The sequence below is a fragment of the Oncorhynchus mykiss genome, chromosome 3 (genome assembly GCF_057628025.1).
Source record: "Oncorhynchus mykiss isolate SJ-2025 chromosome 3, ASM5762802v1, whole genome shotgun sequence".
Lineage (NCBI taxonomy): Eukaryota > Metazoa > Chordata > Actinopteri > Salmoniformes > Salmonidae > Oncorhynchus > Oncorhynchus mykiss.
In genome coordinates this window covers 60,527,673-60,555,301 of record NC_143024.1, presented here as the reverse complement: position 1 = coordinate 60,555,301, position 27,629 = coordinate 60,527,673, and the positions used below count along the sequence as shown (strand labels likewise).

At 41.8% G+C, this 27,629-nt stretch overlaps 1 protein-coding gene across 3 annotated transcripts; it reads left to right on the top strand.

Annotated features, from left to right (window-relative positions):
- Nucleotides 1–1,130: 1,130 nt before the first annotated feature.
- On the top strand, nt 1,131–27,394 carry LOC110520082 (STE20/SPS1-related proline-alanine-rich protein kinase). 3 transcript variants are annotated; one of them, XM_021597116.3, is made up of 19 exons: nt 1,150–1,720; nt 3,447–3,559; nt 3,895–4,003; nt 5,899–6,040; nt 6,447–6,502; nt 6,976–7,085; nt 7,178–7,279; nt 7,427–7,560; nt 7,859–7,907; nt 8,004–8,069; nt 10,923–10,994; nt 11,414–11,536; nt 12,251–12,292; nt 12,848–12,904; nt 14,329–14,396; nt 22,126–22,178; nt 22,318–22,386; nt 22,725–22,789; nt 25,351–27,388. In XM_021597116.3, exons 1-19 carry the CDS (start codon nt 1,615–1,617, stop codon nt 25,423–25,425), a joined length of 1,611 nt encoding a protein of 536 aa, XP_021452791.2. In that variant the 5' UTR covers nt 1,150–1,614; the 3' UTR covers nt 25,426–27,388. The 3 variants fall into 3 exon arrangements, with proteins under 3 accessions (XP_021452793.2, XP_021452795.2, XP_021452791.2); XM_021597118.3 differs by lacking the exon at nt 10,923–10,994 and having other exon boundaries at nt 1,131–1,720; nt 25,351–27,394; XM_021597120.3 differs by lacking the exons at nt 10,923–10,994; nt 22,126–22,178; nt 22,318–22,386; nt 22,725–22,789; nt 25,351–27,388 and adding an exon at nt 15,016–15,383 and having other exon boundaries at nt 1,131–1,720.
- Nucleotides 27,395–27,629: the final 235 nt, after the last annotated feature.

Below are 27,629 nucleotides of genomic sequence, written 5' to 3'. Positions count from 1 at the left end.
CAGTGCGACACAAACAACAGTTACACATTGAATAAACAAACGTACAGTCAATAACACAATATAAAAGTCTATATACAGTGTGTGCAAATGTAGTAAGATTAGGGAGGTAAGGCAATAAATAGGCCATAGTGGCGAAATAATTACAATTTAGCAAAAACACTGGAGTGATAGATGTGCAAGTAGAGATACTGGGGTGCAATGGAGCAAAACAAAAAATAACAATATGGGGATGACAGCTAATGCTTAAAGCTAGTGAGGGAGATATGAGTCTCCAGCTTCAGTGATTTTTGCAATTCGTTCCAGTCATTGGCAGCAGAGAACTGGAAGGAAAGGTGGCAAAAGCAGTAGTTGGCTTTGGGGGTGACCAGTGAAATATACCTGCTGGAGCACGTGCTACGGGGTGGGTGCTGCTATGGTGACCAGTGAGCTGAGATAAGGCGGGGCTTTACCTAGCAAAGACTTATAGATGACCTGGAGCCAGTGGGTTTGGCGACGGATATGAAGCGATGGCCAGCCAACGAGAGCATACAGGTCGCAGTGGTGGGTAGTATATGGTGCTTTGGTGACAAAACGGATGGCACTGTAATAGACTGCATCCAATTTGCTGAGTCGAGTGTTGGAGGCTATTTTGTAAATGACATCGCCAAAGTCAAGGACGGGTAGGATAGTCAGTGTGGCAGCATGAGTGAAGGATGCTTTGTTGTGAAATGGAAGACAATTCCAGATTTAACTTTGGATTGGAGATGCTTAATGTGAGTCTGGAAGGAGAGTTTACCGTCTAACCAGACACCTAGGTATTTGTAGTTGTCCACATATTCTAAGTCAGAACCGTCCAGAGTAGTGATGCTAGACGGGCTACACCGGCCAAACCCTAACCAGGACAACGCTGGGCCAATTGTCAATGTCGATGTTATTATAGGATAAATGAATGGATAAGTGTAAATACATAGGCTAATGTACATTTAATAATTATTTTAATTTAATCAATATTAATTAAAAGGCAAACATTATTTTAGTAGTGTAAGCAGTTTTCGCAAGAGTACATAAGTCTATATGGCCATTGTATGTGATTGAAGGTATAATATTGCCATCTAGTGGACATATTTGATTAGTGGTCACTGTGATCCTTTGTAGCAACTTTCATGATCCAGGATAGAATGTCACATCTTCATCACTGCGTGATCCAAAATAGATCTGTAACAAATCTAACATTCAGGCTAAACTGTAGCCAAAGCTGAAATGCCGTAGGCTTAAAACAACTGAATTGGTTCAAATTAAGTTATTATCAAGTTATCAACAAATAATAGGCAATTTATTTGATTGATTCATTATTTAATTTGGCGACTACAAAAACAAAACGTTCACTTTTGGAATTGAAAATTGTTCTAAAACGACCAAATGTTATAGGCCTATCACAAATTCAAGTGCACGGTTTTGGACATGATTTTGCGTTATAATTTATTTCCGTCTTTTTGTGCTGAAAGTTGCGCGGCTATTTCCGGATGTTTTCATCACAGGCCGTAGTAATTCTCCGCAGCAGCTGACACTTCTGTAGTCAGGAGGAGAAGGTCTGGGGTCGCTAAGTAGCTCAGCAGCAGCAGCAGCAGCAGCATCATGGCGGAGCAAGGCGGATCTCCTCCTCCTGTCCAGAATCCGCAACCAGTGCTGACAATGAGCTGGCCAATTACCAGGGAGTCTTACGAGTTACAGGAAGTCATAGGTTGGTAGGCTACCTCTTGATATGATTATATTGTTTGTATTGTAATGTTTTGCCATGGAAATGGCTCGGCCGGTTATCAGTGGTGAATGACGACGAGGGCCTACCGGCTTTTTCATATTCAACAGCGTCTCTGTAATGCTTTGCAATGCGGATCTTAACAACCGCAATTCGCTTCTTCTTGTAAGAGGAAACCACTTTTTTCATCACATAGAGAGATATTTATAGTCACGGTAAAGTTCTATGTATATGGGTAGGAATGCCATTTCATGTAAATGCGTTTTTAATGCAGTCGATTTCTTCTATGCCGAACGATGCTCAATTATGGCACGTGTCCACTAGGCTATATTGAAATATATGTGTCTATGTATGGATCATCTGAATGAAAATCGCATGTAATTGTTTTGATCATGCACCTGCCGTCCTCACGGGAATGGCATGGTGTCGTTGAGTAGAGCAGGGATATTCAATTGCATGCCAACTCTGAAGTTAGACAGAGGGTCTACTCTTACATCAAAAGTCCCATTTTATTATGAATATTATTATTATTATTTTAGGTCTTTTGTGATGACTTATGTTGAGTATTGTTATTTGGTTATGCCACATTTTTGCCTACTTACAAGAAAAAATAGTTCTCACAGATTAGCGACTGCTCTGGACAATAAATCACAAACAGCCCATTCGACCTATAGCCTCTCATGTCAATTTAATTATGATAGTTGTAAAAACAATTCAATACATTTTAATATATTGCCCTGCCTCACCAAGCACCGTTATAAATATTAGTGAGCCTATAGGAGGAAGCAATATGATCATTTTTTATTCTATAATCCATAGCTAAATCATTACAGTGGAAAGGAATGTTTAGTTTATTGTTTCAGCACGTCAGTCAAGTTTCGTAGGTCATCGAGGTGTATTTGCACTTCTATTAGGTTACATCAAGGAGTTATAGAACCGGTTACAGTACTGAGCTCACTCGCTGCTGGTCAGCATTACTCTCCACAACCTCTCTCTACTGGTATTAACATCAGACTTCATTTGGTAGGCCTATAATGCACTTATTCATGGTAATTTCCCAAAATATTTTTTTTTGCTCATTTAAGAATTCTGTCACGTGCAAACTGTGGGAGACTTTTGGATCTGTCTAATTAGCTTTTGTCCAGAGGGATGAATATGAATTTTGCATATAGATGAGCTGACACCGACAGCTAAAGAAAACCGATTCAATGCTGATAAGGGATAGCATTACTACAGCCAAGAGCTGCTGTGGCTAGTTCGTCATCTGTCATGTGCATATAATCAACTGTTGAGCAGTCCGATCTCCTCTCATTCCTACCTGTCACCAGCAGTTGGCATGGTATGTACTGTGTCACATTCTTAGTACAACATAACTATAGCTTAGAGTTGCCTGGTTCTTCGCTCAACCCCTCTTCTCAAAGTTGTCTTGGATACACTGACTGTTATGCATAGGAATTTAGCATATGATTGGAAAATATGTTTGTACATACTGTATTGGTGCAATGGTGCTCTGCATTGTTGTTGCAGTCACATTATTTATCATTTAAATGTCACAAAAAGGGCTTAATATCCCAAACAGACCAACAATGATCCTGCATGTGTCAATGATCCCTTATGCTTTTCACCTTGGTCACTTTTGATGTTACTGTATTGTCATGTACTGTCTCCTGTCCTGGTTGTTAATTGCACCTCTATTTGTCTGTGATTCCAGGCAGTGGGGCCACAGCCGTAGTGCAGGCTGCCCTCTGCACCCCCAGACAAGAACGCGTGGCCATAAAGAGAATAAACCTGGAGAAATGCCAGACCAGCATGGATGAGCTATTGGTGAGCATAACAATAAATAAAGGCAATTTTTTCATTGTGTGTGTCCACAGTGCCTCTGGCCTTCTCTGGCCCACACTTTCCTGATTGAGCAGTAATTTTACTTTGCTATTCTGTGAGGGCTGTGCTACACTAAAGTGTCCATTTGTGTCCATTTGAATAAGAAATTAGTATTTGTTGACATTATTAAGTATTTGGTAAACTATTACTTTGTGTATTTGGAAGTAATATATTTAGTGAAGTAAATGACAAATGAACAATTCTCGTTATAAGAAAGGTTGTCAAAAGTTGTTGACTTTATTTTGTCTGATGTGTGCCTCTTTCCTCTTAAACAATAGAAAGAAATTCAAGCCATGAGCCAATGCAACCATCCAAATGTTGTCACCTACTACACCTCATTTGTGGTAAAGGATGAACTTTGGTTAGTCATGAAACTTCTGAGTGGAGGTAAGCTTTTTACCTTCAACATCTTAGCAAAATATAGCTGCCATCTCTTTTTTTACTCCCACACTAAGCATTGAAAGTGGCCATAATAACATAACACATAAACACTGTTATGGACTACATTGTGAGTTCTTTCATATGTCAGGACATTGATCTCATCAAATGTCAACAAGCGATTGTCCATCCTTTGGACCAGTTCACTGTAGACCTATGTGCAGTGGCATCCCACCATGTAAATGGCTGTAATGAATATTAAAGATGGCACAGTTGAAGTCAGAAGTTTACATACACTTAGGTTGGAGTCATTAAAAGTAGTTTCTTGTTAACAAACTATAGTTTTGGCAAGTTGGTTAGGACATCTACTTTGTGCATGACATGTAATTTTTCCAACAATTGTTTACAGACAGATTATTTCACTTATAATTCACTGTATCACAATTCCAGTGGGTCAGAAGTTTACTGTGCACTAAGTTGACTGTGGCATGGCTTTAGAAGCTTCTGATAGGCTAATTGACATCATTTGAGTCAATTGGAGGTGTACCTGTGGATGCATTTCAAGGCCTACCTTCAAACTCAGTGCCTCTTTGCTTGACATCATGGGAAAATCAAAAGAAATCAGCCAAGACCTCAGAAAAATAATTGTAGACCTCACAAGTCTGGTTCATCCTTGGGAACAATTTCCAAACACCTGAAGGTACCACGTTCATCTGTACAAACAATAGTACGCAAGTATAAACACCATGGGACCATGCAGCCGTCATACCGCTCAGGAAGGAGACACGTTTTGTCTCCTAGAGATGAACATACTTTGGTGCGAGAAATGCAAATCAATCCCAGAACAACAGCAAAGGACCTTGTGAAGATGCTGGAGGAAACAGGTACAAAGGTATCTATATCCACAGTAAAACGAGTCCTGTATCGACATAACCTGAAAGGCCGCTCAGCAAGGAAGAAGCCACTGCTCCAGAACCGCCATAAAAAAGCCAAACTACGGTTTGCAACTGCACATGGGGACAAAGATTGTACTTTTCTGAGAAATGTCCTCTGGAAAAAAATAGAACTGTTTGGCCATAGTGACCATTGTTATGTTTGGAGGAAAAAGGGAGAGGCTTGCAAGCCGAAGAACACCATCCCAACCGAAAAGCACGAGGGTGGCAGCATCATGTTGTAGGGGTGCTTTGCTGTAGGAGGGACTGGTGCACTTCACAAAATAGATGGCTACATGAGGAAGGAAAATTATGTGGATATATTGAAGCAACTTCTCAAGACATCAGTCAGGAAGTTAAAGCTTGGTTGCAAATTGGTCTTCCAAATGGACAGTGACCCCAAGCATACTTCCAAAGTTGTGGCAAAATGGCTTAAGGACAACAAAGTTAAGGTATTGGAATGGCCATCACAAAGCCCTGACCTCAATCATATAGAAGATGTGGGCAGAACTGAAAAAGCGTGTGAGAGCATGGAGGCCTTCAAACCTGACTCAGTTACACCAGCTCTGTTCGGAGGAATGGGCCAAAATTCACCCAACTGCTTGTGGAAAGCTACGTTAGACATTTGACCCAAGTTGAACAATTTAAAGGCAATGCTACCAAATACTAATTGAGTGTATGTAAACTTCTGACCCACTAGGAATGTGATGAAAGAAATAAAAGCTGAAATAAATAATTCTCTCTACTATTATTCTGACATTTCACATTCACAAAATAAAGTGGTGAATTTTGACTAGGATTAAATGTCAGGAATTGTGAAAAACTGAGTTTAAATGTATTTGGCTAAGGTGTATGTAAACTTCCGACTTCAACTGTAACAAACTTGCTTAAGGCAGAATAGTTGACATGTAATGACATGTCAGCCTTGGGCATTGTGGGCACTCTGGTTTTCTGTCTGCTTCTTTTTTTTAGGATCCATGTTGGATATAATAAAGCATACATTTAGCAAAGGAGAGCACAAAAATGGAGTCCTTGATGAGCTCATCATTGCAACCATACTAAAAGAGGTCCTTGAGGGACTTGACTATCTGCACAGAAATGGACAGATTCACAGGTAAGATACCCTGGAGTTTAAACATTTATATATATATGATTTATTTTTTTAAAAAATTAACGGAAGATCGAATATAAAAGTTCCAAAATATGAATCTATAAAATGTAATCTAGGAGTTACATAGTGTTAGATAAATTGTGCTGACTATTCTGTTTCAATGTAATTTATTGACATAGTTTGTTTGAACTTCACTTTGATCACACAGGTTGTGTTTTTTATTTTATTTTTTACTTTCCTGGATGTCAAGGTCATAAAAAACTAAACCACTATTACCCCCTTGGCCTGTGTTCCAAATGACAGCAGGCTGCAAAACAAATTTACACACATTGATGCAATCGATGCTGCCCCACTTACATAGAGAGATACTGTTTGGGCATGACTGGGGTGTTTTTGTGTGTGACTTCAGGGATGTGAAGGCTGGGAACATCCTGTTGGGAGAGGACGGCTCTGTTCAGATTGCAGGTGTGTGAGTAATGTCCCTATTTCACCCCACCTTCACCTGTCACATTCTGTTCTCACAGCTCGCTCACTTACCACAGTTATATATGACTTTTTATGATGTTTCCATACATCCAGTTAATTCAACAGCATAATAGACAAAACGCCAGACTTCAGCAATCAAAAGTAGTTCACAATATTTACTGAATAACATGAACATAAAGGTAGTCAAACAGGTCCCCCATCATAAATCACAAGAGGCCTACGGTCTCTGTCATATAGTTGGATGACCTTTATTCAACAAACACTCAAAAGAAAATCTTTCTAACATGAATGCAACGGAAGATATTGAGTGTGCACAGTTTGAATAAGGTGGAGAACATGAAATAGTTGTGAAAATACTGCATAGCATCAATATATTCAGTTTTATAAGATGTTAATTAGGTATAACATTACATCAATGCATTTAATCTGAATTATACATATTTCCCCAATAGATTTTGGAGTTAGTGCCTTTTTGGCCACTGGAGGGGATATGACCAGAAACAAAGTACGGAAGACCTTTGTGGGCACACCATGTTGGATGGCCCCTGAAGTAATGGAACAGGTGAGACTGTCTTGTGGCCAGTTTTAGTAACATCTACCAGCTGTTTTCACATAGACTGTACAACACTAACAGTAGTGCTGCTATGCCCACAGGTACGAGGCTATGATTTCAAAGCAGACATTTGGAGTTTTGGAATCACTGCCATAGAGTTGGCCACAGGGTCTGCACCTTACCACCGATACCCACCCATGAAGGTGAGCCTGATCGCTGTATATCCAGCTGCCAGTGGAATATGCCTACATCTTAACTAATGAACCACGAAAGGCAGATTTCTACCCTGTGTCTACATAACTACTGAGAGACCGCGTGCATGCTTTTGACCCTTCCTCTTCTCTTCCCAGGTCTTAATGCTGACCTTACAGAATGATCCCCCCACCCTAGACACGGGTGTGGAGGATAAAGAGATGCTGAAAAAATATGGGAAATCATTTAGGAAGCTAATAACCCTGTGCCTTCAGAAGGAGCCCGCCAAGAGGTTTGTACATATCTGCCATTCTGTGAACTGCATTAGACCTACACTGTATATCTGTGGACTCTGTCACCGGTTGATGATACAGTAACTCTGATGGCCTTGGGTGGTGATCGAGTCTCTGTAGAGCATCATCCACTTTTACAAGAGAGTCCTGAAATACAGTCATGTTTAGTGGTCTCACCCATACCCACACAATAAGATATATATTCTCACACAGACAGATTGTAGGAATGGTACATTCAGTTCCAGGCCAATGATTTGTAAGTGTTCTTATATCTCCATGTATTTTGCTTCTCTTTAGGCCTACAGCAACAGAACTTTTGAAATGTAAATTTTTCCAGAAGGCCAAGGTATGCTTTTACTGCCAGAATTGTACCTGTTCTATTGGTGGGGTAAAGAATTGGTAGGTTGATGTTTTTAACGCGGGTTGTGATTTTCATTTTCAGAACAGAGAGTATCTGATTGAAAAGCTGCTATGCAGAGCACCGAACATAACCCAGAGAGCCAAAAGGGTAATGTCTAAACAAACATAATTCCCATTAAAGCAATCCCAATATTGACTAAACATTATGAACAAAGTATGCTAAGGTTTGGCAGGACACTCTCCACCAGTCAACAGACATCGAGTGTCCTCTCTCTCTCTCTCTCTCTGTATCTCTCTGTTCAACACTTCATTCACTTTGTGCTCCAACTGTTATGTGGGGGTGGCTGCAAATATGAGCCACTGCTGGAACAATATCAGTCATGCAGAATGGATGTGCTGACAACTCACGCATTAGTGGTCTGTAATGTCGCTCAGACGCTCACTGCAAGTGGCAGAGACAAAGACAAATGGGATTTAACGTGAGTGGTTAGGTAACGGAGAGGTGCACTTAAACACACCATTTGCATGCTCAGTTGCCTTGCGGTCACAGCCAACTGGGATGCAGCAGTGTGGCAGGCAAGACTGATGTTTGGTATGCCATCATCCTGCTATTCTCAGGAGGCAAAAAGATCAGGGTGAACGGATTGGATGGAAATTCACTGACAGGGCATGGGTGACTGGGGGTACATGGGTGACTGGGCAGGGGACATGGGTGACTGGGCAGGGGACATGGGTGACTGGGGGGGGACATTGGGTGACTGGGGGGGACATTGGGTGACTGGGGGGGGCATGGGTGACTGGGGGGGGCTTGGGTGTCGCGCGAAACAATCATTTAGCAGCGCATAATGTCAATAGAGAGGGAAGTGACTCGTGACAGAGTTGTCAGATGGAGGGGTGGACAGTTGCTGGTCAGAACAACAGTCCCAATCATTCAGATCGTGTGGGTTGATTCAATTTGGGAACATAGTTTAATGTGAGATTATGGTTGATTGGAGCATGACAGTACAATGATTAGTATTCTATTCTGAGGCTGTAATGTAATCGTGATGCCCTTTTCAGCCAATCCTGATCCTGCGAACACATCACAGTTTTGTCTTCTGGCGTAAATGCACAGTTCGCACGTACAGTAATGGAGCTGTGTTGAGTCTGTCTCACTTGATTGCAGATGAGGAGTGAGAGTCATAGAGTAGTGTCCTCTGTGTTGCCTCTGTGATAATATAATGGTTTGCTTGTGTGCTGTTCTGACCTATGGAGAGTCACCCACATTATCCACTCAGCAGACACAGGCCAGCCTGCACAGAGAAGAAACCTAGCAGAAACATTGTCATCTCAGGACACTGTGACCTGTCCACATCATGGACCAGATCAGTCTCTTTCCCTGCTCCCCCCCCCCCCCCCCTTCTGTCTCTCACTGAGGTTTAATAAGAACTGGATACTGCGTCCAAGATGTCCGACCAATGTTTACAGGATAATCTACTCACATTTGCATACGCTGATTCATGGACCGCCTATATCCGAGTTGCATCCAGTTTATACGGACCACCATCACATACGCACTAGCACTCAGTGCGCACAGGGTGCAGAGCGAGCAGCGGCCACGTCATCCAAAAACATGGCAGCCATTGGATGAATATAAAATGTTCATATCTTCGGCTGTGAGTGATGGAAAAAAATTGGCCCCAGCGAAAGTTATTTGAGTAATTCAATGGATGTTTTGTGCACAAAGGTGATGACTAAAGTGTCTTATTTTCAAATTTGACTTCCCTATGTGGCTGTGCATGGAAATGGTCTTTCTGAGCCGGGCGACAGTTATGCTGCAGTACCGAAGCAAAACTGTAGGAGTAGTCAAAACTGTGTTCCAGTCTATCACCTGCCCCCTTCTGCAGACTCCCTTCCCCCCTCCCTTAGCCTCCCTTTTCCCCTGCCTCCTCTCTTACCGTACCTCTCTTGATTCAGAGGGGTTGGGTTAAATACGGAAGACACATTTCTGTTGAATGCATTCAGTTGTGCAACTGACTAGGTAGCCCCCTCTCCCTTCTCCCCTGCCCCTCCCTGAGTCTCCCTCCATTCTTTCCCTCCTGCCTCGGCCTCTCCCCCTGCCCCTCCCTCAGTATTTCTCCACTGCGCCTCCTTGAGTATCTCTTCCCCTTGCCCGTCCCTCATTCTCCTCTCCTGCCCTCTCTCTCTCCTCCTGCCCCTTCACTGAGCCTCCCCTCTCTCCTGTCTTCCCTTTTCTGCTCTAAGAATCTGCTCCCACGAGCTATAGGCTTGTTAAACATTGGAGTCGCTCCCCAGAGGAGCAAGGAAAGGTAGATTTTGCAATAGAAAAGCGAGGAGTTTAATGTGTAGGGTACATTTTTACATCAGAAGGGAAGTTCTAAACATGGGTTGACTGTGATTTAGCAATCTATAGAGAAGTACATATTGGACCATGGGCTGTGCAGGCGTATTAATTCAACCAGAGTTGAATACAAAATAGTAATATTCAAGGCATTCATCTCCAGGCAAAGGACAGGATTTCAGCAGTTGTTCATTGGCCAGCAGAGGGCACCCTTGCTCCTTAGTTGATCTCCTAAGAGGGAGACCTGCAGGAGGTATTGAGCAAAGATTATTTCTAGAGGCTGACACCGAGGGTGGTCGGCTGCAGCAGTCACTGATGTGTTACGTAATTGAAAGTTGGAAAATAATACTGATATAATGCTGAGTGATTTCCCACACTAGTACACAGATAATACAGTTTAGAGTCATTGCATCTATATGGCTCTTGTAATTTGCCTGTATGTACTTAATCCCATATCTTCTGTTTGTGTGTTTCTCTAAATGTGCATGCTCATAAATATTGACATTCCTGTTCCTATAGTACTAAATGTAGTTGTACACATGTTTTGGCATAGACAGCTTGGTGGTTCCATATATGTGTGTGTGTAGAGAGACATACAGGCCACTGAACTGTCACATGCATCCACACACAGTGGACTGATGCTTTTTTGTTTTGCTCAAGGAGCCAGAGCAGAATTCCAGGAGCATGGGCTCTGTGTCAGGTTCGGAGAAAGAACTTGATGCCGTCAGAAGGGTACATGTTCTTTGACTTAGCTCTAGAATGCTGGGTGCTTCCGCTTAGATTCATCCAGAGTTAGCTTCTTATTAAGGAGTTTTTGTGTTTTGTTTTCTCTGTGTTTCGTTTTGGTGTTCTCTGTTCTTTTGTTTTCTGCTAGCTCACAGCAGCCGTTTTGTAGACCTTAAAAACTCTCAGAGAGGAATCCAAGTCCAAGCTAGTGTTTGTGCAATGTTTGGTCAATTCAACTGCACTCTCATATAGTACGAGTGTATATTTCTAAAATCCTACAAACTCATGTAAGACAGATGAATAACATTTGATGTTGTGCTGACTTAGTGAGAGAACCTCAGAAGGGGTATGCTACTAAATGTGTTTTGTCTCTCCGCCCTACAGTTTGATGGTGTGTGTTAACAGTTGTGCTGTGTTTGGCCCAGGTGAGGAGAGTTCCAGGGTCCAGCGGCCATCTGCACAAGACGGAAGACGGAGACTGGGAGTGGAGCGATGATGAGCTAGACGAGGGGAGCGAGGAGGGCAAGGCTGCTGTCAATCAAGGCAGGGTAGGTGAGACCATGACAATAGATGCGCATCCAAACTAAAGCCACAGGCTGGAGAAAAATGGAACAACTACACTCTTAGGAAAAAAAGGTGCTATCTAGAACCTAAAAGGGTTCTTCAGCTGTCCCCATAGGATAATCCTTTGAAGAACCCTTTTTGTTCCAGATAGAACCCTTTTGGGTTACATGTAGTGTAGAACCCTTTTGGGTTCCACGTAGCACCCTCTGTAAAAAGGGCTCTACATGGAACCCAAAAGGGTTCTCCTATGGGGACAGCCGAAGAACCCTTTGGGAACCATTTTTTCAGAGGGTCATGTTGAAGACATGAAACTCTCCTTTTTTTTGCCTTTGTACAGTCCTAGATCCTGCATGGATCTCTGTGAGAGCAGTGAGCTAGCTGTCACTAGAGTCACAAGTCACTATAGGTAGTTGGTAAGGGTTTGAAGATGGCTGTAGGGGGCTGAGGAGGGAGAGGGGAAGACAACCATGATCAAAGCTCAAAAGGTTATTTGATATAGATGCATAACCTGAATGGCTCTTACAGGGAATAATTACACAAAGCAATTATGTGACAAATGCTTCAGCTTTGAATGTTCAGTTGCCTCCGCGACATTATGCAAATTATTCTGCAGGGATTGAGTTCTACACCTGGCAGTCATATTTAGATTTGTCAAGACTGAGAAGATAATTTTGTTTGTGTTTGATATTGCCTTCCAGTCGCGAAGGGTCAGAGAGGAGAACGAAGATGAAAACGAAGACGTAAGTTAGCTCTTTTCTGTTCTATAAACACATATGCATGGTTTATCATCGTTAGTGTCTTTTTGACATCATTGAGACAGATCCTCAGCTGAAATGTGGGGGAAGATTGATTTTTATAAGTATGTAAACCTGCACATTGACAAGGTTAATAGACTTACTTTGTCCCTGTTTCTTCCTGTATGATTTGATTACTTTACAAAGGGCATCATTGGAGAATCCAATTGCCTGCCTTAACAGGGAGCAGGTTGTGTATAAATGATTAAATCTGGGAAAAAAACCTAGTACATCTCACCCGCCACAATCTCTCGGACTCATTGATTTTAAGCCCAGGGTGAACGTGTTTGCATGCTTTCTCTATTTGATTGATTGTTCAAAAACAACAAAATGTTTTACATATGGATTGTTTTGTATTGACTTCTCTATTTGCTGACTGAGATGAGCGATGTCTAATCTTGTGCAAAGATTTGTTATTGCTAACGATGCTCCTCTATAGCACAGAAAAAAGGACTAGTATATGCTATATCTTTACTGTACGCCTTTCGTTTTGTGCCACAGGATGAGGAGAACGCCAACACTATTCCCATTGAAGGGCTATCCATTCAGCATCCACAGGTGAGGCTTTCAGGAGCAGCAACAGAGGCAGATGTTATTTGTCATGATTCAGTGACCTTGATGCACCACTGAGTGTGTGTGTTTGTGTGTGTTTGAGTGAGTATGTGCCAGTATCCCTGAGGCTCATGGAGGGGCCCTTTCAGCAGTAATAAGTCAGAGTAAATGGCCGTCCTGCTGACACTGCCAGCTCAGGGCTTAGCTGTTAAGGTTACTACAAGCTCCACTGCGTGCGTGTGGGTGGAGTGGGATTTCTGGAGTAGAAGACACCTTTTGGTAACATATATCCTCGCCGGTCCCACTCCCGTTCACAAGGGGGTGATAAAATATTTTGCTATTTTGGTCTTTTCGTTTTGTGAAAACGGGGGAAGTCGCCTTCCATTGCTACTAGGAGCTAGCTGGCAGCCTGGCGGGTTTAGCCTGGCTAAAAACATAGCAAGCTAGTTAGCCTTTTAGCTTCCCACATCTCCATGTGAAATAATCAGATTTATAATTTAAAATAATAACCTCAAACATAACCTAAAACATTATCTCAGTTTGATATGCTGCTTTTGTGATCTTTCCCATATCAACTAAAAATAAAACGTAATGTTTTGGCCATTGAGAAAAATGCACATGGCTAGCTAGTTGGCTACAGCAAGTTCTGTAGTTTCACAATAGCCTGTAAAAATGAGTTATTCATTCTTAACAAAATACCTTTTTTGGGTGAATTCTTGTTGTCTTATTTGTTGTGAAAGCAAAAAAAAGAGTCTTGTCTTGCTGTCTTCCCTTTCTAGCAAGTTGGCTAAACAACTTTTTAGCTTCCCACATCTTCATGTAAAATAATCAGATTTATAATGAAATAATATGCCCTGGCAAATATTCTTATACTTGCCGGTGTAACCTACAACGTTGTCCTAGTTTGATATGCTACTTGAATGTATTCACACAAGTTTTGGTCCACTAGCCTGGAATCAATAGTTAATACTTCTAAACAAAATACATTTTTGGGGGAATTGATAAGGCTACATTGTTGTTTGAACAGTCACTGAGATTGTATTTACTTATCAATACAAAATAGACTACTTTATGCATAGCCTGTAGATCAGATCAAGGAACCAAGCAAGCTTCATTGCCTACACAACACTGTCCCCATGGCTACAGAAAGTGTGATATGGCTCGAGGCCATAAGTGCTACTGTGGTTCTTACTTTGTTGAGTCAGGGCCCAGTCAAAGGATTGTGCCTCCTCAAAAACAGAACTCAACGATCTTGTCAGAATACATCAATACAATACACTGTATATATTGAATGTATTTTGTGTGATATAACTGATGTATTCTTCTGTTGCTTTTGTAGTTTAACCGGTGTATAGTCAGTTATATTTTTTTTAATGCTCCAGGAGATATTGAGTACTTTCTGGCTTTATTGACTCACTCTTTACTTACAGGTTCAACCATTTGAGAAGAACACAGGGCCCTATATTCAAGGTGCTCTAAATATGGTCCTAAGGCTAAGGTAAGCAGAGTCTCAATTTGGCCTCATCCTCCTTAAGTCCGCTTCACCCAAACAGAGGTCTGAGGATCACTCAACATGTACCCTGCTGCTCATAGACCTAATGATGACATAATGATGTCTTGGCTCTCTAAAGAGATGATCTGACTTAACCGAGGATCTGGTCTCTCTAATCTGGCCGAGAGGTTGGGTTGGAAGAGGGCGAGTGTTACACTCGATTGACTTTCCATTGGCCCCGCTCCACATTACTGTGTTCTCAGGGACTGAATTAGAGGGCTGTTAATGACCTGCGCTGCCACCAGACTTGCCAGCACTGACCTGATCTGACTTCACCTTCATTTCAGCTAGTCCAGACACTTTCAGCCACTGGGACGTATCTGCCAGGTTAAAGACCTATTGCTAAAAGACAATTCAAGGCTGTAGTAAGACTTGTGACCAATATGGAATAGGTTTAGGATTAGATTTAGGCTCAGTCTTTATATATTTTGTCCTTTTATGATACATGTATGATAACTAGTGTCGTTTAGGCTTCAGACTCCTCCAAGCAGTCAAATCCTTTCCCAAGAGGATGGCAGTTTATATTTATTACATTGAATTTAAATCCGTTTTACTTCCCCCACAGCAAAATGGAAGCAGGTTTAAACACCGTCTGAAAGCAGGATATGCAAGGCAAATGTGCAAAACTATGACGCACGCACACACACAGATGTCTGCCACAGACATGGACAATGGAGTATTTCTGGACAGTTTGAAGTCTGCCTGCTGCCCCTTGAAGAGCAAAATACAGCACTGGGTGCAGTGTAGCATAGTAGGCTCTGGGTCGATGAGATAGCAGGCAGCATCTGAAGGGCCCTCCCCAGGCCCACTGTGCAACACACAAAGCCATCCTCTCCACTGCATGCCAACAGCAGGCCAACTGGAGGGCTGGCTACTGGAGAAGTGTAATTATTCTAACCTTTACATGTAAATAAATGGACAGTTCTGTGAGCAGTGGGGCTGTCGTTATTTGTCAGTGGCCGTGGTTCTATTCATTGCAGCCGTTTCAGGCTGTTTTCCTTGGCAGTGTATGGGGAGCGATGTATCTTTTGCTAATAAGTGGTTTGCTGTATGTGCTATGTATTAAACCAATCCTGCTCTGCGCTGAGGGCAGTCTCGCCACAGCAAAAGGATTGCAGTGACGTGTGTCTTGGTAGATTAAGTCCAAAGTAAACTGACAAGATCCACACCTCTGATCTGTGCTGAAACAGTCAGTCCCTGTCATGCAGCAGCCCAGGGAGAGCAGCACATTTATCAGGACTCTCAATTTCAAGCCCTCCTTTGGCTGAAGGACTTGTTCAGATAAACTCAAATGGCTTTAGCTTAGCCCTGTCAACTCCCAATCTCCCATAGAGCAATAATGGGGCTTTGTTGCAATCGGTTTTGACACTTTATGTAGAATTATGATGTGGATATATTTGCGGAGAGATTTCTATATAACCCCATTTAGTCCATGAACTGTAAAAGCAGTTCTGGGAGCACTTGAAAGAGCATTACATTACATTTGATTCGCTGGGCTGAATTACATTGGTGACATTGCACAGCTTTTGAATATGTCGTAAACTGGTATAACGCAATACTATATATTCTCCACAGTCCTGAGTCAGTGCAGTAAAACAAGTGTTCCGTTATAACACCATCATCTACACTCACCATCTCTTTTCGCCTGACAGAAAATATGTTTGCCACTACAGTTTGTAATGCATCAGCCTAAAAGACGTCTGCCGTACCCAGTCCCCAGAGGTTCAGGAGATGACATGGGCACTGGTCAGACTATGAGTGACAAACAGGTCCTTAAGCAGATACAGTAAAAGGGGGAAATACTTTTGACGCGTGCCTTTTTGGATGCAGCCGTACTCGCAAGGACAGATGACGGAGAACGACCGACCTCTTTGTCTGAGAGGACGGGTGGAACAGATGTTAGAAATCCAGAAATCCGTCTTTTAACGACGTGTCTTGAGTGAGAGCTTGACAACAGGATTAAGGCTAAAGCTTCATAAAAGTCAGAGCTTGGAGGTCCCTGTAGAAAATGTACTGAGGGTACTGAGGGTGCATGTTTGGTGAAAGGAATCACAGAAAGGAATGTTATTTTGAATAATTCATAGGGCATCCCCAGGGAGCATAGGAAATGTTTTCGTACAATTCTTCCATTGTTTCTGTGCTGACTATCTAGTTAACATAATAGTAGGACAAGTGAGATAAGTGTAGTTTATTTCCATTCAAAGTGAATTTATGTTGTGGGAAACAGACGGGGAAATTGTTGGAGCTATCTAACCTGATTCAACCTGAAACCTATAGCATTATTTAAGCCCATATGGAATAGTGCCGGCGTTGTTTCTTTCCAGTCACAATGGAATTACAGTAATCACTCTCTTCTAGGTACGTCTTTCTATTTGAATCAGTGACTGATCGGCAGTCAGATGGGACACACCACGTTCCACCGATCGTAATATTATGTTATACTCTTCCATACAATAGTAACCAGATGTATCTCGTTGTTTTTACAAAAGACTTGCATTGACAAGTTTCTTAGGCTTCAGTTTTGTAATCATAATAATCAATGCAGATTTCAAATGTAATTATAGTTTTAATCCAACAATTGCTTCACTGAGAGTAAACCATGAACAGAGCTCTGGTGGTATAAGAGCTGCGTCGTGTGGTGGTGGGGTTCTCTTGGGTAAAAATACAAAACTCATTTGAGAAACTTAATTGCATCTGAAAGAACAAACACAAGACTATATAAATTCTCCTCCCAAAACTGATAAGGATGTTAAGGCTGATTAGAAAGGGATTTATGCTAGCGTGAACCCATAAATGAAGGTTCTTTCGAGAATTGTATTCAGATGGGATGCTATGGTGAGTTGACCACGGCTAGGGTTGCAAAGGCAGGGTATGTTACTGGAAATGTTCTAATTTTACATGGAAACTATCAGAATTTTGATATCTTTCAAGGATTTCATGTAATCTAACACAAGATATCTAGTGGCCTTTATGGGTACTTCAGATTATCTAAGGTGTCTGTAATTATGTCTGGCTCTCTGTGTGGCCTTATCACATGTAAAATATATGACACAATTAAATAAGATGATTTAAAAAATAAAGCAGAATGACAAAGCTGTAAAATATCCTAAATATAAACCATGAATTTAGTGAATACCATTGGTGCTTAATATGAGGGTTTCAGCACAATATCCTTTAAAAAATGTTTACACTTGTATTTATTTGACTGAGTCTATGTATTTGTTGTCAATATTTTGGCGGCAAACTGGTGGCAGTTGTGAAGTCAATAGTTTAGTTGGGGGACTTGGAACCGGCAGGAAACTTCTATTAAAAGACAATAAGAATGACAGGAAAAGTTTGAATGACCTGGGAGCTGACATTTTTATTTATTTGTTTTAATTTTTTTTATTTTGTACAGAAGAAATTGAACATTTGATCTGCTCCATGAAAGAAAGACTTTGGCACAGATATTGACGTTTCATCCTCACTGGCAATTGATTGCTGATTCAATAGGGTATGTAATCATGGGAGGATAGAAGTCAGACAATTAACCAATAGAGCTCCAGGCAGATGTGGCATATTTATTCCGTCTGTCCATGGGCTGGTGTTATCATGCCCACACAGCCCATCCTGCCTTGTGTAGACTCAGACAAAAAGTTTTGATTATTGTGCGTTGCCGTGTGTAAACTCATTCATTTAAAACCCACGAGGAAGTCAAATTACTCTCCTTTATTTTGAAAATTAATTACTAGCACATTAATACTATCTCCTCTCACACAGTGGGCCCGTTCATGTAGGCTTTTCCAAGGCCGGAGCTCTGAAGTACTTTCCCTCTGACTCCAAACACTCCCCAGATGTGTGTATTGATTGTTTGTTGGTGTTTTAAGAAATAACCTACCTGTCAATGCCACACAGGATTTAGAGTTCTCCTGTGTAGTCAGGGGCGGAGTGACCATCTGACATTTCGGACAAATACCAGATAGGCTGGTCCATTTTTATCCTGGTGGGCCTGTCTAACCTTCTCTTTTTTTGTGGGGGGGGTTATAATTAACTGGCTAATAATTGGGGCCTCAACGAATAAAATGGGCAGGTGTGGGGTCATCGAGGAAAAAAATGGGCCGGTGTGTTAGAAATGTCAACGCTGATTTCTGGTCACTGTCAGTCCCTGTGTGTAGTCTATACACAACAGACCATCTGTTTACCTGGCCTCGGCCTTGAACTGCAGTGAACACTCTCTGTGCTAGAGAGCTTTACAGCTAACTTTCCCCAACATACCAATCATAAGTCTGGACAGAACACATTGCAAACAGCTTCAGTGTCAGAGTGCAGTTCAGGAGTATTAAATTGTTCTATAGACAAACATTACTTGAATTACTCAGGGGACCTGGGAGTGATGACATTCTGTCATGTTTTACAGTGGAGATTCTCCCCTCCTTGAATGGCACTCTCTGTGTTTGCCAGTCAAGTGTTTGCCTGAGTCCCCTTTGCCTACCAGGGGAAATCTATTTTAGTAGATAGAAGACCTCTCTATATTAATTATTTCAGCTCATGCTTTACCTGGTAAACACTCCAATCGCCCCAATGCTTGTTAGTGCCCACTGACGTCTCATGGTGATTCATTTGGAAGGTGTGGGATGCTGGGATTTGAAGCTGACTGAGCAAAATCATGGTTTATTCTGTCTGTTTATTCATGGCTTATTCTGTCCCTGTGCTGATGGGTTGATAGTAACACAGTTGTTTAAGAAAATCTTAACACTCCTAGTAAGACTCTGGAAGATTGACGTTTTTAAAAGTAGCACATAAAATCCCTAAAACTTCTAAACGGTTTCTCAATCTGTGTGTGCGGCTTAGCTCCAACTGTCCTCTGCGATCTATTTACCTCCTACAATGTAATCTGACAGGGACTTTCCAGGAATCTGCTGCCGATCTCTCTGGAGACGGACTTAGTTGGTAGTTGGAGACGCAGGGCTCAGGTCCTCTGCCACAGATGTGGCCGCAGAAACACTTTCAGCACGCTCTCCCACTGTCCGTGGATGAACTGGAGAGATCTTATTCATCCTACATCCATCTGCTAAACTCAAGTTTCACCCCTGACTTCTCTCTAGTTGTGAATCTGCAGAATTGGACAAGTAAAGTTGACTCACAGACAGCTGATGGAAATCCACTCCTACTTCTCTTCCTACTGCCTCTCTCTCTATCTCTCTCTCGCTCTATCTCGCAGAACTAAGTTAGCCCTCACAGATGTGTCGGAGCATGTTCCTTACAAAATCTCCTGTAAAATGTAGGTCAAGAGCTACCAGGCGGGCGGAGATGGATGTGATTTATGCATCTTAAGTACAGCCCAATTTAATCCCACTCCCACAACGCTGTGTACAGTAGCCTGCCCAGCCACTCCCCTCCTTTTGAAGCTACCAGTCATTGTGCTGTTGTTATACTGACTCCATGTACTGTATTAATGCCAATGTTAGAGAGAATTTAAGATGGGGTAGTACAGTGTAAATTTGACATAGGATAAACATGCAGATGGAACTTTATGCATCATTGCTGGTTTGAAGTTGCTGTATAAGAAAGCTGTATGAATTAGTAGGCTGCTTTAGTTCATAGCCAGATGGGAGCTCTGAGCCAGGAGAGCTCACAGACAGATGTTTCCTTCACACAATATGGAACTAGTAAAACTACAAGTCCCCCTTTACATTATTATCCTCAGCCAACCTCCTGCTACTGTAATACTTCTATCACCCTCTGAAAGATTAAAAGGTTCTACCTGTTTTACATTAAATCAATTATACAACGCATTTGAGCTGCTATATTCTATGTTTCAGCTGCATTTCAACACTTCATTTGACCTTCGGAAAGGATCAATCGGGCATGTGACAAATATGGAAATTCACTGGATGGCCTTCATGGAGTTTTTTTTCTTCTTCATGTATTTAACCTTTATTTCAAGAAAGTTTCTTCAAGTGAAGTCGCAAACACCATCAAGCGCTGATGGTTGAAACGGGCTGTCATGAGTACCACAACAGGAAAGGAAGACCCAGAGTCGCCTATGCTGCAGAAGATAAATTCGTTAGAGTTAACAGCCTCAGAAATTGCAGCCCACATAAATTATTCACAGAGTTCAAGTAGCAGACACATATCAACATGAAATTAGTCTAAAGTTGAGATTTTTGGTTCCAACCGTTGTCTCTTTGTGAGACGCAGAGTAGGTGAACGGATGATCTCCGCATGTGTAGTTCCCACCGTGAAGCATGGAGGAGGAGGTGTGATGGTGTGGGGGTGCTTTGCTGGTGACACTCTGTAATTTATTTAGAATTCAAGGCACACTTAACCAGCATGGCTACCACAGCATTCTGCAGCGATACGCCATCCCGTCTGGTTTGCGTTTACTGGGATTATCATTTATTTTTCAACAGGACAACGACCCAACACACCTCCAGGCTGGGTAAGGGCTATTTGACCTAGAAGGAAAGTGATGGAGTGCTGCATCAGATGACCTGGCCTCCACAATCACCCGACCTCAACCCAATTGAGATGGTTTGGGATGAATTGGACTGCAGCATGAAGGAAAAGCAGCCAACAAGTGCTCAGCATATGTGGGAACTCCTTAAAAGCATTCCAGGTGAAGCTGGTTGAGAGAATGCCAGGAGTGTGCAAAGCTGTCATCAAGGCAAAGGGTGGCTACTTAAGAATCTTAAACAAATCCAAATATATTTTACATTTAACACTTTTGTGGGTTACTACATGTTCCAACGTGTGTTATTTCATAGTTTTGATGTCTTCAGTGTTATTCTACAATGTAGAAAATAGTACAATTAAAGAAAAACCCTTGAATGAGTTGGTGTCCAAACTTTTGACTGGGTCTTTATATTCCTGACTCGGACATTGCTCGTTTTGTGTGTATTGTTTTGTTTTGTTAGGTATTGCTGCACTGTTGGAGAAACAATCTTTCTGCACCTGCGATAACATCTGCAAAATATGTGTGTAAGCAACCAGTAACGTTTGATTTGATGACGTTGTAGTCACCACAATAGGCTATATACAGTACGTAGATGAGTTTTGCCCAACCTGTACAGTATGCATGTTCACCACTGGTACACAGACCAGAAGGAGGGTTTGGCCAATGCACAGAGAGGCTGCTGTTTACTATAAACATCAGTCAGCTGTTCTTTGGAACTCTTCATGAGACTTACCCCCATCATGGCAACTCAAAATAATCACATTTATTGGGCTTTACATTGCAGCCTATTTAATATACATGAGTCACGTGCAAGTATAAACATTTTACCACTAATACTACACCAACTGTGTCGTCCTTAAATAAATACAGGTGGGATATTACAGTAGCTCGAAGTAACACTGACTTAAGCAGTTAGTTAGGAAAACTATGGGCTTAACATGGCCCAGTGTGTGAAGCTTAGAGAGTTAAAGTGTCGATGTGGCAGACGGGCTGTCTCTTTCCACTCTTTCCGTTCCTGAGGGTCTGCTTGTCAGGATCCTTTTCAGACAGTCTGAATCAAATAGAACACACAGGGACTCTTGGCCTGGCCCCAGATCTGTATTGTAGCCAACTCCTCTGACTATTGTTGTCATGCCATGGAGTTGTAAAGCACAAACAAGCTAACCAGATCCTGGACCCACTGTCTGTTCACATGTGACTCATCTTAAATACTTATCACCTTCCCAACTCTCTCGCCAGGAACTCCAAGAAGGAGCTCAATGACATCCGGTTTGAGTTCACCCCTGGCCGAGGTAAGAGGTGCAGACAATGAAGAAGCTAATGTTAGAATGTGGTGGTTAGCACCATTTGATGTTGTATTGAAGTGTAGTACCGTATGTCACATGTTAACTTCTCACCTGGTTCTAATGTTATATGTTATTCTCTCCATAGACACTGCCGATGGGGTTTCCCAGGAGCTATTCTCAGCTGGCCTTGTCAATGGACACGATGTTGTTGTCGGTAAAAGTCTCATCCTTGTTTTCTGATGTAATGCAGGGCTTATTTAAACCCACATGCTTAGCATGTATTCTCCATACCTAGGTCAAATACATGTGTAAAATACTTGAAAGTATTTGAGATGCGTTTGATTTAACCTGGGAGTTGGTGCATTTGGGACAATTTTACCGGGCAAAATCTATTTGACCTAGGACTGGTATTTTCAAAAGAATCATATCCCTCTCAAAGTCAATGAGAGGTATAAGAGCAGCGATGTACGGTTTTGATCTATGGTAGATAATCTGATGTGACTGTGCAATAACACTAGTAACACATGCTCTATATATGACATTACCTTTCAGTTGCTGCTAACCTTCAGAAAATTGTAGATGACCCGACCACCTACAAAGTGTTGACCTTTAAACTGGTGAGTGCCCAGATGATAAATGTCACACCACCTCATGTCTCAAGCTAGCTACAGTACATGAAGTAAGAGGGACGCTTCCAAAAACCAGAACGTTACATCACACAAATTGATTGACTTCCACAACTCTCAAGCTACATAGAAAATATTTCTCACACCAATTAAATAACAATGCTTTAGGGTGGTGGTGTCTGGAAATACTGACACATTCAAATCCCAAATGAGCACTGGTGCTAGAGAATGGGAGAAACCTGTGATGACAGTGTCGCGGTACTGACTTTGTCCTCTAAGTGAAATAACTGATGGTTGACACTCCTTATCTGCACATATGCTTCCCTCTGTGCACACCACTATGTGATTGATCGACAACGAGCGGAACAATGCAAATTCTCGACAGAGAAGAATTAAGGGAGCAATTAATGCCGCTCCCGGTGGGTTTGCTGTAATATTAGGGCTATTTATTAGCACCCTTTTGGAAGGTGTGGATGAGGTAAACAACATCTGTGCGGTTGGTCACAGTACATCACTATTTGACCTTTCTGCCATGTACGTCTTATCAGCAGCTGGTGAATGTCGCTGGAGATACTCCCTGGTGTGCAGAACTGCATCAGAGGGGTTAGTGCAGCAGCATCCAGACTGTGCTGCTGGCTGGGGCATGGCTGGTTAAATATATTGGCCCGAGCACTTTCCCATTTCAATTTGTTAACACAGTGTTCCAGTTCTAGACGGCACAAAATCACACACAGCCACTCAACTCCAAATATCGACTAAAAACACTGAACTATGTTTGTGGTTTCACTACACATTCCAACAGTGAGAATAATTATCTTCGCTCAGAGAACAATTCCGAACGTTTTACCAAGAGGGTTTATACCACAGGACAGACCCACCAGTCTATCCGGGGAGTGACAGAACCTCTCTCCATTCTCAGCTCTAAATTGCTGGTGGCGGGCAGACATCAGGCCACTGACTCATGCTGTACCACTTCCAGGGGGATAGCGATGTGAAAAATATATAACAAGACTGCACTCAAACCATTCTGAATGTGTCTGACCAGTAATAAGGCATTCTTGTGGGTCAGCATAGGAGCATAACGAGTTTAGAATTTAGCCATATTTAGCCACACTCACTCTCCTAATGAACTTTCAATAAAATACCACTTATATTTCAGCAAAAGCTCCTCTAGTTCTGAAACACTTCTGCGAGCAGGCCTTTCTAATAGCCCTTGGTTCACTCCAGACCTGACTGCCCTCGACCAGCACAAAAACATCCTGTGGCGGACTGTAATAGCATCGAATAGTCCCTGCGATGTGCAACTGTTCAGGGAAGTCAGGAACCAATACACACAGTCAGTCAGGAAAGCAAAGGCCAGCTTTTTCAAGCAGAAATTTGTATCCTGTAGCTCTAATTCCAAAAAGTTCTGGGACACTGTAAAGTCCATGGAGAACAAGAGCACCTCCTCCCAGCTGCCCACTGCACTGAGGTTAGGTAACACGGTCACCACTGATAAATCCATGAGAATCGAAAACTTCAACAAGCATTTCTCAACAGCTGGCCATGCCTTCCTCCTGGCTACTCCAACCTCGGCAGTTGTAAATGAGAACTTGTTCTCAACCAGCCTACCTAGTTAAATAAAAATTTAAAAAGGGCTTTTGTGGAGTTAGCCATGCCAATAACTCAAATGCAGACAAAATAATTCTCTGTTTGTTGTATGTTCTTTTTTCAAACGGCACGTCTCATTTACAAAAAGCATTGAACATGATAGGGAGCTTTGATATTTCTGGATCACTTTTAGCTTTTCCTGCCTGTGAAACCCCCCCAGGTCTCAGGATGCCAATATCATCATGATTAAATGCAACACAGACCTGTGCAACATAGGCATAAAGCTTTTAACAAGGAACATATCCAATCTTTCTCAGTTCAAAGCACAGCACAGTAGTTTGCACTGCAACCCTTCACAGTAGAAGATGTTGCATCAGAATATTGTTAGTTATTAGATTAAATGAATACCTGAAGGGAAATTACAGTTGTCTTTGTGCATTTTGCATTGCTTGTTTCACATGATTTCTAGTAACAACGGTAATGAAAGATACCTTGATGTAGTAATTAATAGAGCTGTTAAAGACGTAGTCACGGATGATATGAAGCATTTTCTACTATCAAATGGAGGAATTACATTGTTCTACCACCTTGGCTGTAGGTGAAATAGTGTAGATACTTTTCAAAGCTCTCGCCGTAAATGTTTCATTGGCAAATTATCTTTTGAAGGACTGTAATTCCTCCACTCTGCGCTCATGTCTTCATGGCCCTTTAAAAAGGGGACAAATCTCCTGTACTTCAAGTTTTATTGGTTTATAGGATTTTAAGAGCAAAAGAGGTCAAAATAATATTAATCCGTTAAATAGTGGCTTACTACTTAAAGTAGGATCAGTCCCAAAACCAATCTGTATTGTTAGGGTACAGCTGTTCATTGGGTGTTGGATCATGTCTGGTAATGTTGTGGTGTACGCAAGTGTTAGGATTTCATGGCCCACACCAACCCTGTTGATCTGTTCCTCCATCAGGTCTCTGGCTGTGATGACACTGAGATCCCAGACAACGTGAAGTTGATTGGCTTCGCCCAGCTGAGTGTTAGCTGATGCCCGCCTCATCGTGGCCATAGCAGGTGAGATGGAGGAGTCAGGTCAGAGCAGACAGTCAGACAGACGCCCCTTCCTTTCTTACATTCTCCCCTGCCCCGATGCCCAGCTCTGTCACAGATCCACTCCGCTAGCTCCTCCCCCGCCCCGCCACTGGCTCACCGCCCCCCAGGCTAGGTCATGTGTACAGAACAGGATTCAGCCAAGAAAACTAAAGATGTTCTCAGGTGGTTATAGCTGGGGATAAAACAGTGGCTTAGGGGTTGTGTTTTTTTGTTGATTATGTTACCTCTGCTTTCAGCGAAGCTCTTACTATTATTTATTGAATTTATAAACTTTTATTTGTTTCTCACCGTCATGTTTTCATGGTGGAAAATATTTGCTTCTTCAACTTCCATTTCACAGACTACTCATTTGAGATCAAGAAATGTTTCCCTTAGCTCTGTGTTGTAGTCCCTCTTCAGAATGTAAGATTTCATTTGATGGAAGAAGCACATTTTCATGATAACATTATGAATGTTGTAAAAGGAATGAACTGTACTGTGTATAGATGAACGTAAACCAAGACATTGAAGGGACCCGTTTTCGTTGAAAGTGAAGGATAGGTCAAACCTGAATGCTGCCGTGTGTAATGTGCTGCTTATTCATATGACAGTGTTGATGCTTAAAAATGCTAGAGGTGCCTTGTTCATTGATCTGTACCTAAGAACGTAGGTAATGAGTGAGACCGCGAAAAGCAGAACTTGCTTATGTTGGTTGATTTTAAGACCATTTCACAAACATACATCTGTATATTCCAGCAGTGATACAACTCAATGGTAGTATTTTCTCAAGTCAATAGTTATCCTCTAAGGACAAGCTACAATGCACTTTTGGGCAGAGTATATGCACCTGACAAAACAATGCTTAGCCCTGGGAGAATCACGTTATGAATTGTAATGAGAATTTAACCTGTATGCTTTGTCGTCAGACAACAATGGTCATTTGAAACATAACACAAACCATAATCCTGTAATATGCTTCAGCTGATGTGTTTTCGGAAGCCAAATTAATTGATAAAGGGCTCTATTCAATCAGATCCGCTTTAGCCAGCATCCGCCTGGCGGTTGCTTTGTTGGTGTTGGAGGTGGAACTGCGGTAGAGCTGTCACATCCACAAGTGGCTGTTGGCATTATACCTAATGCGGACATTGCCATTGGTGGCACCAAGTTGGCCAAGGTGGCATTAAGAGAAATTCCATGCAGCCACGTTTACAATTTCGAACACTGGAATGTGAGATGTCATCTACACCTCGATTAGGCTGGTAGAAATGAATCGATTAATGATTTTCTATTTGAGTGTCGTCATTTCTATACAGCCTACACTTTCTCGTTCCGAACTTCTAATGCGAGTGGGATGGGTGTGGCTTCGTGACAATGATCAAGAGCAGCTGCTCACCGATTTGACAGCTCCAACGCAGTTACACTTATGACACCGCCAGAAACATCAGCTATGCGGGTGTGGGCTACCGACGGTTAATGCTTGATCTGATTAAATCTAGGCCAAAATCTTGAAAAATGTAGTTTCTTGCTCTGTCTTACTGCACTACAATATGTTTTTTCCTAAATATATTAGTCTGAAATGTACTGTATAACAATGCATCTGCAAACGAAACCCAAAGGCAACTATTGAAAGGTTGATGAGCCATTTGTTTGTCCAAACAAGTACAGTAGCTCTAAATTATAATTATTTTCTAAAGTGGAAAATAAATATTAACTTGTATTAAATACGTTATTTGAATAGCTAAATGAATGTGTTTTTTTATGTACAGTATGTGAACCATTTCTGCATATTATCTTTGTTCCCTTTCTGTAATCGGCCGATTTAAACATTTCTGCATATTATCTTTGTTCCCTTTCTGTAATCGGCCGATTTAAACATTTCTGCAGAGGAGCAACAAATAAAAATTAATTGCAATTATTAAAACTAATGTTGTGGTGAGTTGGTTTTCATTTTACTGCAATAGATGTTGATTTTCTTAAAAGTTAACTGACTGAAGTAATCCTGTCCAGAGTGTAACACATTACAATGTTCTAATGCAGTGGTTCCCAAACTTTTTATAGTCCTGTACCCCTTCAAACATTCAACCTCCATTTGCGTAGCCCCTCTAGCACCAGGGTCAGCACACTCTCAAATCATTGTAAGCCTGCCACAACACACACTAT